General features: G+C 41.7%; 1 protein-coding gene across 3 annotated transcripts in view; it reads right to left on the bottom strand.

Annotated features, from left to right (window-relative positions):
- Positions 1-24,564, bottom strand: part of sntg2 (syntrophin, gamma 2) — a 64,961-nt gene that overhangs the window by 5,590 nt on the left and 34,807 nt on the right. For all 3 annotated transcript variants that reach the window (XM_034563405.1, XM_034563406.1, XM_034563407.1), the window contains 6 exons: positions 20,134-20,258; positions 15,731-15,860; positions 13,654-13,692; positions 12,961-13,077; positions 8,420-8,491; positions 7,893-8,102 (listed from right to left, as the gene is read on the bottom strand). In XM_034563405.1, coding sequence (XP_034419296.1) covers positions 7,893-8,102; positions 8,420-8,491; positions 12,961-13,077; positions 13,654-13,692; positions 15,731-15,860; positions 20,134-20,258 — 693 coding nt within the window. The remainder of the gene's footprint in view (positions 1-7,892; positions 8,103-8,419; positions 8,492-12,960; positions 13,078-13,653; positions 13,693-15,730; positions 15,861-20,133; positions 20,259-24,564) is intronic.

Genomic DNA, 24,564 nt, shown 5'->3' with positions numbered 1-24,564 from the left:
TTATTTCAAAGACAAATGGAGAGGGATCTTAGCCAGAAAACCCCAAAAGTAAAAAAAATGGCACAGCTAGACTGCTTGCTGTGAGCTAAAATACCTCATCAATGCCATGTTGGATTTCTACCAAAAAGAAAGAAAGAAAAGAAATAGGGCGAACGAGAGGGAAAACGCCGCCTGGACAGTTTTGTCAGTTATACCCCCTACTTCTACCCCATCAGCAATGTTTATGTAATGCTCACATCTAGTCAATTTGAAGGTTATCCTAAGTTGGACTGTGTTGAGTGTTCCTCAGAAGCCACAGGAGGCTCGCCTAATTGGCTGGAGAACATAGAATCACAAGAAAATGTAAACGCTTCATCGCTTTCATTGGTTTCCCAAAGGAAGGTGTCCCACATTTGCATCATTAAGACTGAAAAGATGCTTCATTATCATATTTCATACTTTTATACTGATGGGGGGGGGGTTGCCCAAGCAGATTTGACATAGACATAGAGAGAAGTGTACTTACTTTAGAGTAGGGAGTTATTAAACACTACTTTTACCATTCATGCCTGTTCTCCAGATCAACAAATCATTCAAATACACCAATATATTGGCACATTAGACACCAATCTGATTTCATAAATGTGAAATCTAAATACTTTATTATATCCATTATTTACATTTAACATAAATCCAATGCTTGTCAATCGAGTTGCTTAGACGAGATTTAAAACGGCCCTGAATGTCACTTGCAACTCGACAGCTGACATTTATGTCACATCCAGAGTGGATTCAGCCCCATTAGCTGGCTATGAGCTAACCGTTTGAATGCAGCATCAAACACTGCATATTATCATTCCCCCTTTGAAACTAAAGCTGTGTGGAGCAGCAGAGGAGTTCTGCATTGGGACTTGATATTGTTACAGTGAACGTATCCTTTCTGCATCCATCCAGCTGCTTGTTTTTGCCTCTATGCTGGAAAAATAAAGTACACCAGTTAAGCCCACGGCATTGCTGTTGACAGCAAGCGCATGGTAGAAATTGATCACCATTACCGAAACGCACATATCCAACAACTTCACTTGGACTTTCTAGCTGGCGTTCTTCCTCTCACTCAGGAGGTGATCCTTCATCCAGGACTGTTATCTTGGTGAGTGCCTGGCTCTTGTGCTTCTATATTATCCGACTCTACTGGTTCCATATATCATATATATATATCAAAGGAGACAAAACCTGGACAATCTATTCAATATTCAGCTTAGGATCCACTGCCAAGTTTACAATCTAATCGTAACATGGCAGTACTGAATATAATATATTTCACCACTGACATACTCATTAATGATAATAAACTAAACTGTATTATTTTATGGAAACTTGGCTTCTGACTACTGTGACCAGAGGTCCTGGTTTGTCCAGGACCGTCCCGTTTTCAAGCTGGGTGTTTCCGAGAAATGGCTGTAAAACATCAATCCCTAACAAATGTCCGGATTTTCACCACAATATCTTGTTATTAATATTAATAATACAATTGTTTTCAGCGCGTACATAGACGTTAATCATGTTTTGTACCACTCATTATTAGCCAACGCAATACAAAACATAAACAATGCACCACACATCTGAATTCAACACTGATTTGTCTGTCAAGGCTGTTGCTATGACGCTTGAGGCTCCTTCTGACAGGACTGTCAGTGCTAAGGGTTAGCTGTCATGCCGAAGAGAACGTTTAAAAAAAAATGTTTTATTGAATCGGGTCGGCTTTATGTTGTGATTGGACAGGAAACTGTCAATCTGATCTGGCAACTCTGCACTTGTAGCTAAAGTTAGGGCAAATAAAGAGACTGTTTCAACTTGTTATTAACTATTACTTAGGATTGCTCTTCTTAGAGCTCACACATGACATGATTGGAAATTGTGTTTTTTTTTAAGAAACTTGATTGTTCATAATTGTATGCCTTATGAACAATTTTACAGAGCAAGCAACAGAACTCCTCAAAAAATTATCACCTTTTGTAATTCTGTTGCTCTGAAGTTCAAGTATGTGAAATCATTTCTTCAAACATCGACCGCATGTGGAGTTATTAGCAAAGCATTGTGAAGTGGCTCAGCCATAAAGTCTGAATTCATAGCTCTTAAAAAGGCCGATCTGTCCTCTTTTCGTGGTCGGTTTGTTAGCGGTGCATTTTTTGCCATGCACAGTGCTCAGGGAAATTACAGTATGCAGAGCTTGGATAGTGCCCACAGAGTGTTGCATGAGGGAAATGCAATGAGCTCCGGTTTTATAACTGCAGCTTTTAAGTCAACACATGAATTAAGCACTTTGTTCAGCGATTCAGTTTTTACAATGACAGCGTGCTCCCACAGCATGTTGGTGGTCACAGGTGGAGTGTTTCATGTCAACATTGTTCCCAGTTTTTAATCATGCCAACGTCTAGAGAGCGCCACCACACTGGTTAATGAAATATTGAAACTGTTGAGTTTGAGCAGTAATACTTATGAAGTGGAACATTATTTGTTCCTCATACATGCTGAGGGAAAGAGGTCAATGTGAGGCCAATACATTGATTTGAATTGTTATTCGTTCTATATGACTTATTACAGTATATGCAGGGTGTCTACTGTAATGGCTATTACACTGGGTCATCCTAAGCCCTTTTTAGGACTGTCTCATCAAATGTATTGCCGACTGGTCTGGATACTTCCCTTTGGATTCTCCAAGTAACACCAACCCCACACACGCACATAATACTACAACGCAGCTAACTGCTGCTCGGGACTGTACTGTAATGAGACATATTTATGAAATTCATTTTCTCGTCCCTCTGATACTTTCTGCCGTCCTTGGCATTTTGTTACTTCAGTCCAGGTACATCGGAGAGTAAACTTACACAGCAATTAACTTTTCCACCTTTCGTCTCTTCGTAAAAATCACCGTCACCTAATTCCAGTTGGCCAAGCTGGAATGGTCTCTTTGCTGCCCCTTGTGGCTAATGGAAGGAATGTGCCCCCTGCAACTATGAGTGGTGTTTTCTTAGACATCAGCCACAAGGGGCAGCAATGGGAGCAATGATTGTGATCCTGCTTGCGGCGCAATCTTATGGGGATGTAATTCCGATGGGAGTTGCGGTTGCTTTTGTCTGGGGTGGTCTCGATTGACTCGTGCTCATACACCTGTTTTTAGACCATGAGGGCGGCACTCAAAGGGAGCATAGGGGTTCAGACTGTCGAACGTATATTAAACTGCTTAATTTGACCAATTTGTCCTTACATGGACTGTACATTTATCAACAGTACTAACCTCACGAAACTCATTCTGAGTCTGTCTGTCAGTCTGACACAACAGGTGGAGAACTAGAATAAACGCCTTCGCCAACAAGTCATGCAGTTTACATCCATGTCTGAATTGTCTTCACTTTATATTTTTATATACATTTGGCATCATTAGCGTATGAAATCTTGAGCTATGGCTAAGAATGTGTTTTGGTAGATCACAGCGACCTTTGATCTCCACATTTTAATCAATTCTTCCTTGAGTCCAAGTGCACATTTGTGCCAAATTTGAAGAAACTCCCTGCTTCCTTTCAATAATGCATATTCCCGAGAATGTACCGGACGGACAAGCTGAAAACAAACAGCTGTCGCCGGTACACTAATAAAAAATGTCATGTTGCTGTAAATAAAACACACAGGTCCTTTCTCGAGCGAGCAGTTTTAAAGCTTTAGCCGTTATCAGAATGAACTGGAGAATGTAATTAAGTCCAGTGGAATTATGACTAAACTCTCAGTGACCACATGAGTCCCCCGACCGTAAAAGGGATTATAACTGGCTCTTAAGACTCTGAGACTGATGCTTTTTGCTAAAGAGCCTGTGTCCTGTTGCAGAGTCGACCACGCTGCTGGCTGACCCCACAGGACAGCCCGTAAAGAAGGAAGCCATTTAATTATATCTGGTTCCCATGTTGACCCGGAAAGGATTTCAGTTTGCTGGTGATTCAAATATCATCTGACAGGTGCTCAGCTTTGTATTATTTATAAATGTCCCTATTTAAGGGCCCCGAGTACCAAAGCCCCCGGGCTTTGTAGCATTTGTAGCCATTATCTTTGGTTGGCCGCACTTGAGGGGTGAAAGGGTGGGAATTGTGTAAAATTATAAAATGCACCGTTGAACATTTCAGGGAGAGTCTGTGGCATACTTTCTTAATTCTTGAATACAACGTGTGATCGTGGCAATGTGGAAGCTTCAAAAGCTAATCCCAGAGAAATATTTAAATATTTCAAGTTGTGCATTCAGCAAGAAAGCCTACGCATGTGCTCATCATTGAGCGTGCGGTACTTACAGCAGGGGACTCGTTTCGAATTAAAAAAAAGTGCTACTTGTGTTTTTTGGTTCTATGAAGAGTGTTATTCATACCAGCGGTGGTAGGTGAGTCCGGGTGCACCGTTGGGTGTATACTATAATATTTGGTGGAGATAGACGCGGTTCACTATTGCATTTAAATGATGTACTCTTTCATTTTAATTATTTAGTTAATTCAATCGCAAAGGGAATGTGAAACGTGTGTCAGGAAGAGAGGGAGTGGACAGAAATAATAATAGAAACATCCGGCTGTTACAGCATGATCTTATTGTGGACTACTTTTCTAATATACTTCCATGACTGTATATTTCTATTATATACGCCGCCTACATTCCTCTGTTTATTTGTGTTGTTTTTGCGTCTTATGTATGCATTTGCAAGCAGTCTTTTAGCTTTCTTGTATTCTTAATTGTTCGATAAAAAGTTGATGCAAACAAACATAATTGTAGAGATTAAAAGCAAGCAATTATTTGCTTACAACCGTCTTATGTGTGTGCTTCCAAATGTACAGCCTCCGACGTATCTGTGGTCGCATTTTGTTTCGCAGCATATAATTAATTACCTGAGCTAAACGTCTTGATTAGTCTGTGTTGCTGCTTTATATATTCATCGTTAATAATGGAGCTGGAGCTTGTTTACTTGTCATTAAGGATACTTACACAGATAAACATGAAGTGGCATAATTACAAAGGAAGGAAAATCCATCTATCGTCTTTTGTGTAATTTGACCCTTGTGACCGTGTAAGTGGGATAGAAACCGTGTAACGGTGTGTGTAATTGTAAATGTAATTAACCATGTCATTTAAACTTGTACTTAATGACTCTAGTGTTGAAGGATAATTCAAAGATGTTGTTCTTTTGCATTACAATAAGCTTGTAGCTTCAGAGCATTGTTGTTCAATACGCAGAGGGCGAGAACATTATTCTTTATTAAATCTCACCATTTTGGTTATCAGGTTCAGTTGAGTGTGGTGTAGTGGCTAGCATTGTCGCCTCACAGCAAGAGGGCTGTGGGTTCGATTCCCGGTCGGAGCGGTCCTTCTGTGGGGAGTTTGCATGTTCTCCCCGTGGCAGCGTGGGTTCTCTCCGGGCTCTCTGGCTTCCTCCCACAGTCCAAAGACATGCTGCAGGTTAATTGATCTCTAAATTGCCCATAGGTGTGAATGTGAGAGTGAATGGTTGTATGTCCCTACATGTGCCCTCGATGGACTGGCGGCCTGTCCAGGGTGTCCCCTGCCTTCGCCCTATGTCAGCTGGGATAGGCTCCAGCGCCCCCGCGACCCTAATGAGGATAAGCGGTATTGAAAATGGATGGATGGATGGATGGATGGTTCAGTTGAATGTGTTTTTACACACTTTTAGGGCTGTAACAAATTCAAAATCAACATTTGATTTTTACAGATCCTTCTTACAACGTAAGGGGAAGCATACATCTGGAGATATGGGAGCAATCTAACAGAACCATAAATTACAATTCTGTAGTGATGTGAAGCTATATCCGTGGGTCGGGTCATAAAGATTAACATTGTGATAAATAGCAGAATGGTTGCCGTTGTGTCAATTAAAACTTAATTTTTGATGAAAATAGTAGTTACGTGCTGTAAAATATGAACATAGGGAGCAGCAGAAACAACATGAAAACACCTTAAAAGATACATTAAGTGACATTTGACCAACACGCCAGATTAAAGTGCTACTATGCCCCTTTATTGCCAATTAAAGTGTTCACTTTTCTTCTTTTTTTTAACTTTAGTTGTTGGAAAAATAACATTCGGCACAGCCTTACACACTATAAAATGTCCATACCATAAACTATGAAAGACATTTCTTGCCTATCTTAGGCACAATCGATTGCACTGGTGTGATTTCTTATTAAATACTGCAGGTTATCAACGTTGCTGGATCCCCTGCAGTGTGCATACCTCCTCAATGAATAATGTCTGCTGAATCATAATGGAAACAAGAAATCACATATATATTCCACTTGTTACTACTGGAAGGAAGTATTTCCCAGTTGTATTCACAGAGCAAGTATGTAGAGAAAGAAGCATCAGAGTATCGGAGCATTTGAGCGATCCAAATCGTGACGGTAACATTAGCAATAGTACGCACAGATATGATTATTATCATTCGGCTTATTGAACTGCAGTCCAGAGTGCTGTGTTGGGCCCTGCATGCAAGTGCTAGACAAAAAGCATATTTGAGTAATGAAAATTTAAAAATAATCGAACCCAAACACAGCAATTCCTAGAAAAATAAGGCCCGAGCGAACATTTTGGGGCAAAAAGCGTTCATGTTTGAGCCCCTCGATGGAGGCCAGACAGCTGATCCCTTCACACATCCAAAATCTCTGCTTGCTGGTAATTTACTGGCTCACTGATATGAGGACCAATTCTTTAGATGACTCAAGCTCAAGACATTTTGAAGTAACAATAACATTTATGGAAAAGAGAGCGCTGCCCGGCTTTGAATTTTTGAACCCACACACACACACCCACACACACACACACACACACACACACACACACACACACACACCAGAATCTAAAAAGCATTCGGTGCAGCACATGATCAGCTGACTCATCGGCCCTGATCCACAATAGTAGCCCGGTGTGGATCCGGGTTTATTGCATTGAGTGAATCCACTCTAAATATGAAGTGCAGCTCGCACCCTCCATCATCACACACTCACTGATAACATCTGCCATCTGATGAGATACAGCTGACCATTATAGCAATGATGAAACACCAGTATAGCTCAATAAAAAAAGCTAAACTTCCCAACTAAAGTAATTCACATTTGAAATATCCTTAGAAACACTGTGCCGATTCACAAGTAGCCAAAACTAAATCTCCAAAACTCTCACAAAGCACAGGTAAAAAAAGAAAAGAAAAAGAGAAGCATATCATTGAAAAAGCATCTTCAGAGAAGAGACTAATGCCGTGTTCACACTACGAGTTATGGCGTTAAACAGCACTGAAAACTGGCTAATGGCCTTTTTTTTTAAAAAATTACATTAGCAGCGTGAAACAAAACCATATGATCGATTTGACGCCTCATCGCCTCACTGGAGAGCTGAAAGGCTGCACGTCAGGACGGCGTCGTCAGCTGTAACCGTTTAAAAGAAATGGAAAGGGGCCGGCCATTAAGTAGCCATCGGTGCACGCCCACATGCACTAAAAAGCACACAATGGCCGGTTTGGCTTTGTGAACAAAGCGCAGAGAAACTCGGATAACCAACCACACACGCACACACACACGCACACAGGGAGAGCGACCTCTGTGCATTACCCCACTATATCTTTACATAGCAAATATTTGTTTGATGTCATAATAAAGCTGAATATTGTACAGAGCACCTTTTTAAACACACAAAACACTGCCGGGATCTTAAATTCAACAAACATCAAAGTCACCTTTTGAGGTTGTTAAAAAAATGTTGTGTGAGGCTCTCCTGCTTTGAGAACTCCTTTAATCCAAGTAGTATTTTAAACTAAAAACAGGTCATCTCTTAAAACAAGAAATTGCCATGAAATATATGGAAATACTGACTCGTATTCGCTGCACCTCCCAGAAGACAGCTCTCTGGAAGGACTTCTCCCAGATAGCCAGGTCCGTAGCCAGCTCTACCCTGAAGGTGTGGCTCTGGCCGTGCCCGACCAGAATACTGAAGCACAGGGACTCGACGTCCTGCTGCTCGGGCGAGTGCTCCAGCCCCAAGTAGAGCCTCGCCTGGAGCCAGCAATCCTCGGCCATCCACAGCTGTAACACAAAGTATTAATTGTGAGATGCTAGGGGAAACTGTCTCTTCACTTCTTTCTTCTTCTTCTTGAAAAAAGATGTGCAATCAAATTCAGTGGGTGGAATGAAGGGTAAACTCCTGAATTCACAGGTTAAGCAAAAGAACTTTCACGGCGTAGATTTCTTGGTTGGTCGATCAGAAATCTCGAGAGCCCTGTTTAGTGGAAACACTCCTCCATCTGATAAAATGAGAAAAAGCAGCCATCGACACGGAGATGAAAGCTGCAGAGATGTTGAACCCGCCTGATGCACATCACAGCACCCTGCTTTTAACTTACCTTGTGGACCTTGAAAAGAACCTCACAGAGGTTATATGTTGTTTCTGCTTGTCCCCAGTCACCGGCACCGATCTAAAAAAAATATAAAAATACAACATAAAGGAACGTGAGATGAAGAGGCAGCATATCAAATTTTTTGCACTTGTTTGCTGCACCTCTTAATCCAAATCTGTAATGCAAATGAGCAAGTAGGTGTGTGTGCGTGTGTTAAAACCTGACATACTAATATACATACATCATTTTATTTGTCATAATTCTGTACAATTCTAATGATATTTTATTTGATAATTTGTGTAATTCCATGGCCTTAGAACAACTTAAGTCACGTTGTGATGGAGGAGCTAATTACACACCCACCCAGAGAGGTGGAGGGGGCAGAATGGACGCGATACAAAACTGTCATCTGGTGTATTAAATGTCTGTTTCCTCTCCTACGCTGCATGGTTATATAAACTGTGATAATCAGGTCACATCTCTTGCCCTTGTTCAGGCGCCGTCTCCCTCCCTCTCCCTGGGGTTCCTCTGCTCATAGAACTGAAGCTACATCCAGGAACTACAATTTCCTTTTCGCACTTTGTTTCCGCGTCTCGAAACGCGAGGCGCTTTCGCCACTTCACTGCGGGGCGAGGACGTTGCGACGTTTGCTGCAACTGCGCCACCGTCTGCTGCCTCACGTTCAGATCGTTACATCGATTCAGATGTCAGAAGATAGCATTGTGTCATGGATATCGTGGATAACCAAGTTACAACGATGTCATTCTGCGTGCTAAACCTTTAAAAAGTCACTTCTTGAGCAGGGTCACATACAACAGGAGGAGATACTCATCCTGTTGTGGTGTGAAGGAATAATTGGAGCGGTGTTTCAAATATCTCTAGGCTAAAATGAATGACTAAAGCGCGCTACACTCTACGTAGCACGCATACTAACTGCAACCGGCAGGAGGCTTCTGCTTCTCCAGGACGTGCGTCATTAAAGCGCATGCACCAAGGCCATTGCTGCATATTCAGGTCCTCTCGGCCTCAGGGAAGCTCCCTGCTGAGGTATTCAAACAACAAAAGCTGGCGGACAGGTGCTACACTTCACAACCCACCAGCTGCATAATGCCTCGAGCCAGGATCTTTCGACGACTGTACAATACGCCCACGATGTTTCGGCCTAATGCGATCAGTTAGAATCATGGTTGATGACATGATTTGCCGGTCCCGATGGATCGGCCCGTGTCGAGTGGAAACAATGCTCTGCATTCGGACAAAGGACTTTAAATGACTGCATCAGACAAAAAGAAGTCACAGAAATTTCCTGCTGCATTAAGACAACTTGTGTACCGTATTCGGTCCTTTAAGGCTTTTCCTTGATGTTAAGTGTCTTTACGAATATGGTTTAATGGCTTAAAGCCGATTACCTACAACGTTTCTGGGCACAGAACATTGATAACTGAAGTTTTTAGAGTGAGGCATCACTCACAATGCGGTTGAAAAATGTCTAACATTGATGTGGGTTTTTTCCTCGAAAGACAGTCTGCCTCCACGCAGGAGTGTGAAGGCATCAACAGGCTCGGTTTGAGGCCAGACACTTGTCCCGACCCTGGAAACAAACAGCTGGAGTTACCGTCTCTCAGCTTACAGGCAGCAAGGTGTGTAGAGGGAACTGACGATGTGCGTATTCCACACAGTTGCTCAGTGAACCAGCGCCGGAGGCCTGGGCAAACCGGAGAACACAGAACTGGAGATGCAACGCGTTGGTCCACAGCAGGCACATAATCCATGTTCGCGTGCGTAATTCACTTTAACAACAAGCAAGAATGGAGTTGGAGTTAAAAGACGACGTCTACGACCGGTTTGTTTCACAAGTATAGACAGTTTATGCCCATATAACAGTTTTTTGTAGCTATCCATCCATCCATCCATTATCACCCGCTTATCCGGGGTCGGGTCGCGGTGGCAGCAGGTTCAGCAGGCCGACCCAGGCTTCCCTCTCACCCGCAACACTTTCCAGCTCATTCTGGGGGATCCCGAGGCGTTCCAAGGCCAGCCGGGAGATATAATCCCTCCAGCGTGTCCTCGGTCTTCACCGGGGCCTCCTACCAGTTGGACGTGCCCGGAAAACCTCTAATGGGAGGCGTCCAGGAGGCATCCTGACTAGATGCCCGAACCACCTCAGCTGACTCCTTTCGACACGAAGGAGCAGCGACTCGACTCCAAGCTCCCCCCTGATGTCCGAGCTCCTTACCCTATCTCTAAGGCTGAGCCCGGTCACCCTACGGAGGAAGCTCATTTCGGCCGCTTGTATCCGAATTATTGTAGCTAATAAAAAGCCAAATTGTTGTCATACGATAGTAAATGTGTTCCGATATGGCATTTCAGCCTCTTTTGATCTCCAGACCTTTGTTCACCCGCATGCATCTGAAGCTCGCTGCACACCAGAACATTTCCCATACAGCAAAATCCCTTTGCTGCAGATTCTGCATTCATATGCACACATCTGTTGACTGAGATTACGCTGGAAGCCGCATAATATCCTCCAGATACTGCATTTCAGCTTTCTGTCCAACCATTGTCACTGCCCTGCCGTCACTGACACCAAACGGTGAAAGACAAGCTCCTCGAAATGTCACCGTTTTTTAGAACCTCACAAAGAGTGATAGGAAACAAGTGGGAGTTGGACGGGGCCCAAAGTCAGAGTCTGCCCTTAATGTGCAGCTTAGAACATGATTGAAAACCAGAGACAAAAAGCCTGCTCGGGAACCTTTAAAACAGAGAAGGTGAGCCAGCTTGTCAAAAAGAGTTAAAGTGTGACAAAAGCTCTCCCGCAGGAGGAAGGACAGACCAACACGGGCTGAACAAAACATAGTGAGCACGCGCCAAATCTCAGCGTCCAGAGAGTAAACATGATTAACCTGCGGAAACACTCGCCAAGTGAAGTCAGAAGATGAAAGAGACACATTCTGGAGTACAATGTACAATTATATCTACAATTATAGTAATGGGGCTACGGGGCTGATGTCATATCACAAACAAACACCACACAACAGGCTATATATCTTTTGTTCAGCAGCGCTGGCAGTCAGGCGGAAACAGTTAGAAGTGATACTGGACCTGCATTAAACATCATCTGTTGGCCAGCGGCCACTTTGGATTTCTCTCGGGCCACTTGTGGAGAGGAAACACTTTTCTAAATTACACAGTGAGGTTTTGGTTTCATTGCACATTTGATCTGCTCATTTCATTTTCACAATGCGGAGGAGATTTCATTTCAGGTAACATACTGTGTCTCAGGGGTTTGATGTCAAGCTCACCCTAAAAAGATTTAATTAAAGTCGGCGTCGGGGGAGAATATTAAGTATCTCTTGTGCAAAACCTGCAGGCTAAGAGGCTTCTCCATCCCTGGCAGGAGTACACACATTGAGCTCCTCACTGAATATGTTTTTGGCCAAAAATAGCCAAATGTTGAGACAATGAATATCACATATATTGTAAAAAAAATTGCCCATCATAGGCTGTAGTCTTAAAATATTTGTTTTAAAAGTACTGGCATAAGCATGCAAGACTCATTACAAAATACATTACATACATTTAATTATTGAGGCTATAAAGCCTTGAGGGCATTAATTACTGTGATTGTGTTAGTACTTTGATGATGAGCTGCATCGTGCACCAGTGGGGAGCATCGTTCCCAATTCCAGCAACGACAGAACGCACAATGCAACCAAAACGAGTGATTGGCCGAAACTATCGGTGAGAAGTTACAATAAGACGTGAGCAGGTTTTAGCAATATTATATACAGCTGTATGGTATAACGAGGACACTGCTAAACTAATAAACAATGGATCAAAATATTTATATTTATAAATATATATATATAGCTAATATTACTGATTAATACTTTTTCACCTATAGAGTAGAGCTGGAATATAAACCTGCAATACTTCAGACGTGGCAAAAATCAAAGCTCGCTTAAAAAGTGCATATGGCCAGATTACATTTTTTTTATATATCCGGAAATCATTCACGTCCGTCAAAAAATGTTTTCACTTGAAAATCAGTCAATTTCTTCTTTTTTTGTGAGGTCACAGAGACCTTGACCGTGACCTTTGACCACCAAAATGAATGTATCCCCGAGTTCAGTGCATCAAATGTGATACGTGTTGACGGATCTAATTAACATCAGATTGCAAAAATGAAAACAACAATAGTGCATAATCATGTATAATCCCTGTTTCACTGACAGTCAGCCATGATCACAACAAATAGAAACCCTGCACCAATTACTGCTTGCCTGCCTTCTCTTATTATTCAATTATAACTGAAGCATACAGCATTTTGCAGATGCTGCCAACATGTTTCACAATACAGCCTGTGCAGCACGCTAGGGAACGATACCAGATCAGTGAGCAGCAGCATAAAATCATTAAAAAAGGCTCAGCTGAAGCCACAGTAGCAATCATTTGCATGTGTGATAACCTTAAAAAAAAAAAAAATTCTGATCTGAATGAATAAAGTACAGTTTTTCAAATCGGAAAAGGATGAAGGCATTAGTTACCGGTGGGCTGCTGAAGATATTAAAATATGGTCCTCTCAGTGCCAGGTACTTGAATGCTGAGGTTCTACCAGCGGCGCTGTCCTCGGGGCTTTCACAGGCCCAGCCCATGTGAACAATCTGTGGAGATGTAGAGGATGACATTTACACAAGTTTGATCAAACAAAAAAAATGAAGAAATATACACAATAGACATCTATACTTGCTCAATAAACAGTGCAGAGATACATTTGACAGAAACCCCACTGTACAGCTGCTGCAGTCAGCTGCAATGCAACAATTGACCTTTTATCTCCCTCAGAGTGACTCGGGATGTTCCTCTGCTTTGCTCTGAGCGGCATATCTCGACTGTGTGTGCCGTGCCGCTTCATCTGCTACACTCAATGTCCACTGGACCTTGTGATGAATAATGTACATCAATTTTTACATGCTGGTTTTGACTCCTTCCTGACCATCTGCTGAGGGAAGTCTTCCAAAAATGTTTCCGAGCTCTTTATTGGCCTCTGGATACGTCCAGAGCTGCCAGGACAGCTGTGGGCGGATGCAGATGAAACGACTCCGTACACCTGTGCTGTTGCAAAGGAGGCTGCAAGTGAACGGCCTCAGGTGGAGTCTCCTGTTGTGCTGCAATTATCTATCTGGTTTCAGAAAGATCTGCTCGACTGGTATGTTGAGATCGGCCAGTGTCCAGCTCACCTGATCATCTGAAGAGCAGTACTTGTTGATGATCTTTATCTGTGAGAAGAATTAAAAGAAAAAGAAGTGGTTGCAAAAAGCTATTAAACATATTATTATATAAAAAGGGATCACGTGGGAATGAAAATGTCATAAGACACACGTCATCACACCCTATTTAAACATTGTTGCTGCTCCTTGACTAAATCTGCAGAGCAAAAGAAACACAGCAGATACAGATGTAACAATTTCCAACAACAGTCATACGTGTATGCATATTCTATATATATATATATATATATATATATATATATATATATATATATATATATATATATATATATATATATATATATATAATACCATGTGAGGCAAATTGCATGATTTTTATCAATAATTATTTTAAATGTTTCCCCAGTGTCATTCATGTATAGTTGAGCGCTCAAGATAATGGCCAATATTAAAACTATAAAATGTTATAATTCGTTCAATCTCAAGTTTTTGAGATTAGCAGTTTAAATAACAGAACAGCAACTAGCAGCATAGAATTACAGAGTAAAGCGGGTTTAGCCAATTCTCTTCAAACAGTAACAGCTGTGTAGATGTGCCACTGATCTTCTCACAATAAGGGGTAAACACAGTGCAAAAATAGTATGCATAAGTGTTTATGAATATAAGTGATGTTTTCTTCAATTCACGGTCAACAGATAGAGGACGTGTAAATAAGGAGGTGTAAAAATGTAATTCAATTCAACTTATTTTCCAATCCAATTTATTTAGTATAGCCCAAAATCAAATTTACTTTACAATCTGTACACATATTACATCATCTGTCCCGGGACCCTCACATCGGATCAGGAACCCCCCCCCCCCCCCCACACACACACAAAAAAAAACCGTTTAACGGGGATAAAACAAAAGAATGTGAAACCCCTCTGAGGCGCCAAGCAAGTACAAAGTTAGAGTCTCAGAAAGATTGTTTAGCTCTTCCAAAGTGTATCTTGGAGGTGATGATGATGAAAGATGTTGCATAACAGTGTAAATAGACTTCCAGACTGACTGGACCCCTGCTGTGTCAGCATATCGCACTCAGCATGGGGACGGCTCTCGTCTCGCCTCACCTCCGTTACAAAGTGAAGGTAAATTGCCACTTGAAGTCCTCGTATAATTATGCACATAACAAGCTCCACACTTCTTTCTGTCCAACGGCATCGAGTCGTCCTCCACCCTGCCAGATGACAGTCATCCTCAAACACACGAGGGACGTCTCAGGGCGTCTCGGAGTCTATTTAAAGGTTGTAGGCCATTAAAACAAAAGTTCTGCTCTCTCCCAAAGCGGGCACACAATTACATCCTGATTGTCCGTTTAGCAATCACACTCCACGTCCGTAATTAGGTGATGCAGGCATGAATTAATCAAACTTCTCTCTCTGAAGTTGTGCGATCGACAGCATACAGTACGTCTGCATCCTCGGCAAAAAGTGCGTCACATCATCAGTGTGATAATCAAAGGGAAATAGGAGGAAATGAGAGAGAGAGAGAGAGAGAGAGAGAGAGAGAGAGAGAGAGAGACATGCCGAATGACTACTTTGCACTCATTAATTAGGTATGAGAGAGTCTGTTTCTTGTCACGTGCTACTGGGATCCCATGAGTGCGTCTCAGGAAGGGTCTATCAAAACCAAGCTGGTGCCGCTGTCGTTTATGAGGATAATCAAAAGGGGATAAATACGTGTGGCAACTGTGGGCAAAACATATTTATTACATGTTTCTGCATTTGCACACCCGAGTGGATGACAGGATAAAACTTTATTTTTATTTTTAACTGCATAAACTACTCATTTGGCCACTGCGATTTCTTAAAGTGAGCACACAAATTCAATCAAATGATGTATTATATCAGCTTCTTTAAGAACACATTAAAAAATATATATGCCATGAGAGTTTAATCAAGTTCTCTCTCTCTCTCACTCACTCACTCACTCACTCTCTCTCTATTTAAAACGATCACAAATACGTTTCTCCCTTTTCACCTTCAATTTCAATAAAGGCCGGCGGTAAAGACCCAGACAAGTCTCGATTGTTTAGAAATGGACTTACGTTCTCCCGTGTCAAGTCATTGATATTTGTAGATATTGCTTGGAGCCAGTCGGTGCTTTCTGCAGCAGTGCAAAATTGAAGAATATTGGTGCTGGCGCCATCCAAGGCGAAGACTTCAAAACAGTTGGACCTGGAGGAGAGAGCGGGTCAAGTTTACAGGCGGTAATAGCTGTGCTGCATTACGTGACACTTCTTACACGAGCTTGGTGAGCTTTTGACAAACTTGTGCTCTGGGGAGGCACTTCATGAGTCCTCAAAGTCCTGAGGATGACGGTCGTATTAGTGAGACAATATTTCTCCGACCACATCCTTTCTTTGGTAAGGATTTAATGTGCCGATGACTCAGCTAATGGCTCCAGTTATAAAGAAAAATAAGTTTTAACAGCGAGTGGGAGCCCTTGAATAGACTGGAAAGTTGTAGCTGAAGCCAAAAGCTTAAAGAAATAGTTCAGCATTTCATGGAAAATACATATATGCTTTCCGAAAGAGATGAGAATATCGATATATACCTCCTAAAAAAAAGATCCCTGCAAACAGGTGTCCAAAGAATAGACCTTGCAGAACAGCTTGAGAAAGCGAGAAGCCTTTTCTCCCATGAGGATTGTATCATTTTACTGTGCATGATATTTTGTATTTGGCATCAGTGGGGGACATTTTTGGGGATTCTGCCATCTCCGTGGAGCGCCTCGAGGTTAAGCGCACGTGCTTTTTCCGACACACAATTGGATTTCTCAGTCGACGGGGCGCTGATGAGGACTTCTGAAAAGAGAGCGATCGCACTCATCAGCGAAAATGTGATGTTTTTTTTGACATCTCATTTCCGTGCATTTTCACGCCGCTGATACATTTGGCCTCAGAGATGGTTGTCGCTTCAAACGGACACACTTTTAAAGTGACAGGGCTGGAAGGAGTGTTGAACACCGGGTGGTGGACATGAGAAGCGGGGAGATGTTGGGGAGCTACGTGAGGTGAAGGCTGATAAACAGAAACACTAGAAGTAACCCAACGCACAGTACGAGGAGGGCAATTGACAGCTCCTTAACCAAACAGTTCACACAAACGCACACACACACACACACACACACACACACGCATTCTTAACGAATCCTCTGGTGAGCATGACTTTTGTACTGTATCTGCAACCGGCTTGTTAAAACCGTATGTTCCGCTGGCCGTGTACTGACCCCGGTCCAGGGCTCACTGGACTTACATTTTTTTGGTTTTTATTAAATAATGGGGGAAATCCGTTCTGCGTGCCTGAACCCAAATTAGCTTTATGCTGAGATTTGTACGACTGTAGAGCCTCATTAAGAGATGTTTGGAATTCTTTTTCTCTAACATTTCTCTTACAAAGCATCTCTCTTTTTCTCTTTTTTTTTGTCGAGAACTGCAGAGATAAAGTGAGCGACTGATGAAATGACATTCGACAAAATCTACAGCATATCAGTAAGATCCCTTTCAATTAATGCAAACCCTTTGAGGGCATGCAGTAATGGGGATGGGGGTGGAATGCATGAAGGGACGAGAGTGCAGTGAAAGGAGTTCTCCAAAAGGCACAGATTAATCAAAGTGACAGACAGCTGGCGGATCAATGTCACGAGAACACAACTGTGTCACCTTCAGTGAGCAGAACTCAAATCCTCACTTTGAGACAGAATCTAGGGGGAACGTTTGCACAGACTAGTGTGCCTTGCCTGCTGACTAGGCAATAATAAATCCATTGAGATGGATCAACCTGGTCGACATGCATGAAAGAAATGAAAAAAAAAGTTAATATATTAAATATTATATTTTAAAAAAAAGTGTTTTTGGAAAGAATCCATAGCTATGAGAGGGGAAATGCTCCATGTTTACTGATTAGTGACGCAGGGAAATAGAGAAGCTTTGGGGAATTTAGTTTTTTAATTCTATTAAAAAAAAATTCATTATAATTAATGACAAACACGTTTGCTTTCGGGGATGCACGGTGGTGTAGTGGCTAACACCGTCAGCTCACAGCAAGAGGGGCCTCCCCGATCGCGGGTGATCCTTCTGTGTGGCGTTTGCACGTTCTCCCCGTGGCAGCGTGGGTTCTCTCCAGGGTTCTCCGGCTTCCTCCCTCAGTCCAAAGACATGCAGCTCAGGTTAATTGGACTGTAGGCGTGATTGGTCGTTTGTCTCCATCTGTGTGACCTGTGATAAACTGGCGACCTGTCCAGGGTGAACCGTGCCTCGGCCCAAAGTCAGCGCCCCCCTGCGGTGCTCCTCCTCCTCAAAGGTCAGCACGTCGGGACAGCTGCTGGCTCACTGGTCAAAGGTGCACATTTGCTTTTCACCAAAGTTGAACTTGACGCGTGAGAATCACGCAGCTGGGAGAAATTGATTTTGCCTCTAAATTAATAACCATATTATAGGCTGGTGCTAGCAGACATTTATAGAGAAATAACACACAGTATAAATAAAAACATTAGGCAATACATGCAATGGGTCCAATATAAAAAAATAAAAATAGAAAATAAGTAAGTATAAAAATAATTAAAGTTCCTTTGCCAGTCTGCTAACCGGTGAAAAGTATGAAGGAGCACTTGACCTGCATTGTTTCTACAGCAGAGGTCGCTGCCCGGCTCCTCCCCTAATCTCTCGTCTGTCATGCAAACAAGAAATACAATTCACCGAATGATCAGTGTTCTGGTTGCGGAGCCACAACGACTCTCAGTTGTGGTTCGTAATGAAGTTCAAATGATGATGATTACTAGGGATCGACATAATTACTATCATTATCAATGATAGTAATTATCATTGTTTGCATCCTCCCTTCTATTCTTTTGTGCCGTAATGACAGTACAAGTGCGCCTACAGGACTAAATGTCAGTAGCCTCGAGGTGTCAGATATGAAACAGTGTTAGTGTAGCTGTGTTGGAGCTGAACAAAACCTTTCACCTGGAGGACATTCTCCTAGAGTATCGAATCTATACAGTCTCTATATCAGTATATGGAACATCTCAAGGAGATATTCAGCCTTTATTATTCCTTTATGAGCAGTTTGACATGGGTCCGTGATCCTTTTGAGTTCATGTGAACCGGAAAGTGCTAAAGACCTGCCACTGCTGACGCTGGAGCAACTGGGAGACACCAAGGAGGATTGCACATTAAAAATGATAACTCTGGACCAGGTTTGGGTATCACTGGGGAAGGAGTACCCAATAGTTTCAACCATTGCAATACCTGGTCCCAGACGTATTTGTGTGAACTGAGCTTTTCTAGCCTGACTTACATCAAAAACCAGTACAGGGAAGTTGTTGTGGACTCAGTATCAGCTTCCCATCCAGCCCTGCATGAATAGCATGTTGGCCATCAGAGAGATGTTAAGTGTTACTACATTATAACAGGTGTGACTTGACATTTTACATATTTTCTAAAAGGGTGCCGTGACTGGAAAAAAGAAAGGTTGAGAAACGCTGGTACATTTGACCTTATGGTGGGCAGTTGCCTATGGATTTACATTTGACAATACCCAATGATGTGTGTTCAATAAACATTTCTAATTAACTCTGCAGCACAGACTTCCATTCTTTATTTATCATTATGTACCTGCAATTCATAAATTGTGCAACTAGACACACCCGAAAGAGCAGGAGACGTCTGCTCAGCAAGAGTGCAAGAAATGATAAGGACAACTGACTAAGGTGAATCATTTCTAATTTGAATTAAAAAAAACAAATTGGAAAAGATTTAATTATATATTTCATTCAGCTCAATTTGTGCATACCGCGAGTCATTGTTGCTCAGTCCTTAAACAAATGGTGCCACTATTTAACTTTGAATATGAGTGTAATCTTGAAACCAATTATGAAACATGTTAATTATGTAAATGTTCCGATCTCTTATTGTCAGACTTTGATAACACTGATGTTGTAATTAGTGTCCGTCATGAGTTTACCCTATGCATAAATACGGACATGTGAGTTGGAATAACTGAATGCGACTCGGCATTCTAGGTGAGATCTGAAAGCCATGGAGGCCAAATGTTAGTAGCGCCATCTGTGATGTCTGAAAAACAATCCACCTCTTCTTTGTCCCTCACTCTAGAAATAAAACGTGCTGATAGAAAAGAAGAAAGGAAGAAAAAAAAAAAGAAGCGTAGAAAGGAAAACAACTGTGAAACTACTGTATGCACGGAAATCAATACAAACAGGACGGGCATAACAATCAAATGCATTAACAAGCTCGCCCGGTGTTCTCAGTCACACCCTCTGAGTCCGAGCCGCACGGCTGCGGTGACCTTTTAAGCTGTTTATGCCTGCGCATAGATATTGGCATTAACGTCCCCTCGCTTAAATGAAAAGTGATTGCTAAGCCAACAACTGTGCTCAGTGAACTGACGCACCTTGGAGGTGAACTATATCATGCTGGATTACCCTTACCTTAATTGATCCGTGCCAGCGTTGTATCTGGAGACTCTGGCCATCAACAAGGGTAGGGAGACGGCGTCCAGCCAGCGCTTCTCATACTTTGGCTCATTAGCTGAGGGCGAAGGGGGTGATGGAGCCTGCGTGGAATACATGAACAATGCCAATGAGCTCCCTGCTCCTTATGATCACGGAGGATCCGTATGAAACACTTGCACCATTTACATGATCAAAGAATGTGTTTCTTAACCCGGATTAATCAGTAGTTTTGTAATGTAGCAGTACGGAGACGTCAAAGTGACAGACTTTGACACTGGGAATTGCCTTAAGGGTCAAATCTGCACCTTCAACCATTATTGCCTCATTCATGATTCCTCAAGAAGCCCTATAAAGCAAAGGTTATTCTTAATTTATTTTGGTTGCTTGGAATGTTGGTAAAAAAAACAATCAAGTCTATCTCCTATGTACAAGACGGAGATATTATCTTATCATCTCAAATACATCAGTAACGCTTCTGATCTTCTGCTTCTCACACTGCACACGTTGGCTTTTGCTGCTATCTGCTGCTGATAGCGTTGTGGCCTTGTGTATTGTTGTGCCAACCCACTTTCAAGGTACAATTTATGTTTACGGTATATGGGACTGTTTTATTTTGTTATTGTTCTCTGGCTACCATTTATGGAGACGTTTGAGGCCAAAAGAATGAATAGGTACTTGTAATCCATTGTTTCCGAGTAGTGTGAACCAAACATTTAGAATAACTCCAGGACATTGTAAAGTCAACCTGTGTTGAAAGGAGATAAAGGTAATCATTTCTAAAATTAAAAACAGAATTTGATCTAACAGCAGCAAGCTGACCGCACCATAAATTACTACAATATCAACATCAAATCATAATAATTTTTTTTGCAGCCCGAGACAACAAAGGGAGAGTGACTTCACTCTCTGCTCAGGTCGACCACTACTAGGTAAAACTAGGTTGTTTGCTGCTATATTAATGTGCAGAACGTTAAATACGGCTCCTTTAAGCGCCTTAGCGTGTATACATAAAGAGAACGGGTTGGGCCTTCAAAATTTGTGCGTATGCATGGTCCGAAGCAGTTTCCAAATGTGTTTGCGGAATAACAACGTATTATTGCCAAAAAAAAGGGAAAAAAGAAGACAGTTTTTTCTAAATTGATGGATCACATTAATCTTGGCAGCAGTTTGTTTCTGTGAGCCGTTAATGGATTTTTTGGGAAACCAGCGGCGGTTCTGCAGTTTCAGCTTCTGGCTGTGGCAAACTGACAGGTGCTTTTAGGCTTTTCATCAGCAGTAAATGAGCATTAGAAAAAGCTCAAATTGCAGCCTAAATGTGCCGGGCTTATAGCAAGAACAAATGTGCTAATGCGCCGTGGTTATGGGTACTTCCTGAGACTTTAGAATGCACTTTACATCATTACGCCATCACTGTAATGGCCAACCCTTCATTCCCTTCATTAGCAGTCTCCTGCTCATATCACATTTGAGAGGCCACTCTGTGCTGGTAAACAGCGTCTCACGCTCAACTCTTTTAATGCTAAAGTTTTCCTTTTAAAGCCTGCATATAAACAGAAATAAAAATAATGGTTCATTGCTGTGTGAGAAAAGTCTTTTTAAGCCCTGAAGAAATAAGAGTTAGCGTAGATGTTTTCCTGGGAGTTTGTTTCAGATCTTTGGTTGCATAAAAACTGAATGTTTTTTTTTGCCCTAACCTATTCAGGGATTTGTTAATCATCACTAGATTGTACGAGTGAATTATTTGAAGAACAGGAAGCCAACGTTAAGATCGGATCATTGCGTTGATGAGATCCACTCTCCTGGTCTCAGTCTGATCTGACACCTGTAAAGGGCTACAGTAGTCTATTGAGATTACTGAAGATAAACACACAGACAACCTTTTCTAAATCCTGTAAAGACACAAGTTCTTGATATCTTGATATCATCTTAAAAAGGTGATAACAAACTGATTTATGTCATCATCTTCACATGACCACATCAAGAGTTATGGCTTGGCTTGAGGTCTTTAACTTTAGCAACGCAGGCACAGCACTGCATTTCAATGTGCGTCTTTTGTCCAAAACAATTATTCCATTGTTATTTTTGTTTAATTCTAGAAAATGTTTTCACATCCAATCATTGATTTGCTTGCTGCACTAACTCAGACCGTCGTCACAGAGGGATATATTGTCATAGAAATGTTTTTGCCATGATTACGAAATGCCAATACTGTTCAAATATGATTGCAAAAATATAATTAGTTCTCACAGAACTCCTTTGTCAAATGTTTTCTGCTAATTTTCAAAATCGTTTAACACGTCTCCTCCAGAATGTTTTGAGGGGGAAAAAAAAAGTCTCTTTTTTTTGGGCAAATAAATTACACTCAAAATACGTGTAAGTGTAGGAGTGTGGCGGGATAGTCTGTGACCATAACAGTACAAGTGTACATAACATCATTTAATATGTGCGGGATTATTTACACAATATTAACATGTGTAAAATATACAAATGATATCTTTTTTTAATTCTAAGAAGCAGTTAAATATTCAGTAGACCTTAGGGACAGGTGTTATATGATCAAACGTGTTAGATCTTGTACACACACAGCATACGGTATATAAGATGCCAAGAAGACAGCTTTGAAGCAGACTGAACAGCTCTTTTATGTGGTTAGTTTAGAACTTCTATCAATTTTAGAAAAAGTGTATTAGAGCATATTTATACTTGAGCAATCTTTTCATCTTAAGCAATTTTATTACTACTTATATCAAAGTCAAAATTGTGGCTTCACAGCACAGCGCAACATATTGTGTTTCAGAAGCCTCTATAAAATTATTCAGAACTTTAAAAGTTGAATGAAACCTCCTCTGAGACTGATGGCAGAGCATCAAAAAGCTTCCAATCTTAAGGTCCTGAAGCACAACATGTTGCCAAAAGCTTTGATACCTGGACGTGTGCCACATTTAAATGCAAATCACCTAAGAAGCATTATAACATATTGTCTAATGAGTTACAAGCTCGGGGATCAAATGAGCGACGCTACAGCGGCATCGAACAGTGAATCACTCCTGCAGATGAAGATTATCCGGAAGCACAAAATCCCCAAACTCGTCCAAATAATGGCAAACTACTGATGTACCCCTGTAGCACTATACACGCAGTCCAGGCAGGTGTGCTCGTCACAAAAGAACCAAATCACCTGCCTTCCCTCGGAGTTTAAAAAAACGGACGAACATTTTACCGGAGCATTAAAAAAACGTCCTCGGGCTGGAACAGTGACAAGCTGGAAAACTGCCTACGTTTGCAAAATGAGTCGCTGCTGAAGTACAACATGTCGCATGCAGAACCCTGTCAAGCTCCTGGCCAGTAATTACTACATTTCTGAAGAAGTTATTACCCGTTGTTCCATTTTTGTTAAACTGGAACAAAATGTCTTAGTTAAGCCTCAGGTGGAGTCGGTGAGGTGGCAGGAAATGGAAAAACTATCAGTGGATCAACAGCGACTGAAGCCGCACGCTGCCCTTCACATGGTTCAAACACTCATCCGTGAATACGGATACTTCAGTGGGGCACCGTAAATTATTCCAAAGCATGTAAACGAATCAGGGAGGTAAATTGTCCAGGGTGCAACGGAAGAGTCAAATTATATCGGCCATTTCGATGTTGAGACGAAGCTCAGCGAATCCTAATCGCCTACAGACGAGGAAGACGCCGTCAACATCAACCACGACGTCGTCTCGCATTGTAACAGCAACCAGTCACAGTAGGACCAACGTGTGTAGCCGTGCCAATGCGGCAATGACGCATTTTTAAAAAGGAGGTACAATGTTTACCGCGGTCAACATTTTTTTTGTTTTGCACATTAGCATGCTGATTGACACTAAACACAAATGAGGTTGATTGCAAGCTTGATAATGATGTTTTGGTCAAAAATCAAAAGACTGAACAGATTTTAATTCTTTTTTAAACGATTGTGAACTTTATGATCGAGCTGGTTATAAAGTTACGGTATGGCCAAAAGCCAATTAATCATCAGTCCCTGCTGAGTGGGACATGAATGTGTGTACAAGCTTTTAATGAAAATCTGTGCAAAAGACGTCACTAAAAACCACACGTTTTTTTTTATCTTATATTTTTGAAAGTTATCTGGCAAACAATGAGGTGTCTGTGCCACACCTTGTGCCGATCCACCTGGGAGAGGTTGGGCTGTTTTGATGGACATGTGGAAACATTTTAACCAGGATGCCTAAACCAAATGTCATAATGCCCATCAAGCTATTTCTAAAAATAAAAATAAAAACATTATAAATATCCAGGTGGCGGTAGAGGAAACGTCAGGGATTCACCAAATTCAGCACCCAGATCCCAAAAGTGTTTAATTCAACATTAAGTTATGATCAGAAAGCATATTGTGATATGTTTGGGGTT

Source organism: Cyclopterus lumpus, chromosome 22, assembly GCF_009769545.1.
Source record: "Cyclopterus lumpus isolate fCycLum1 chromosome 22, fCycLum1.pri, whole genome shotgun sequence".
Taxonomy (NCBI): Eukaryota; Metazoa; Chordata; class Actinopteri; order Perciformes; family Cyclopteridae; genus Cyclopterus; species Cyclopterus lumpus.
Note: the sequence above shows the minus strand (reverse complement) of the source record. Positions and strands in the feature narration are given on the sequence as shown.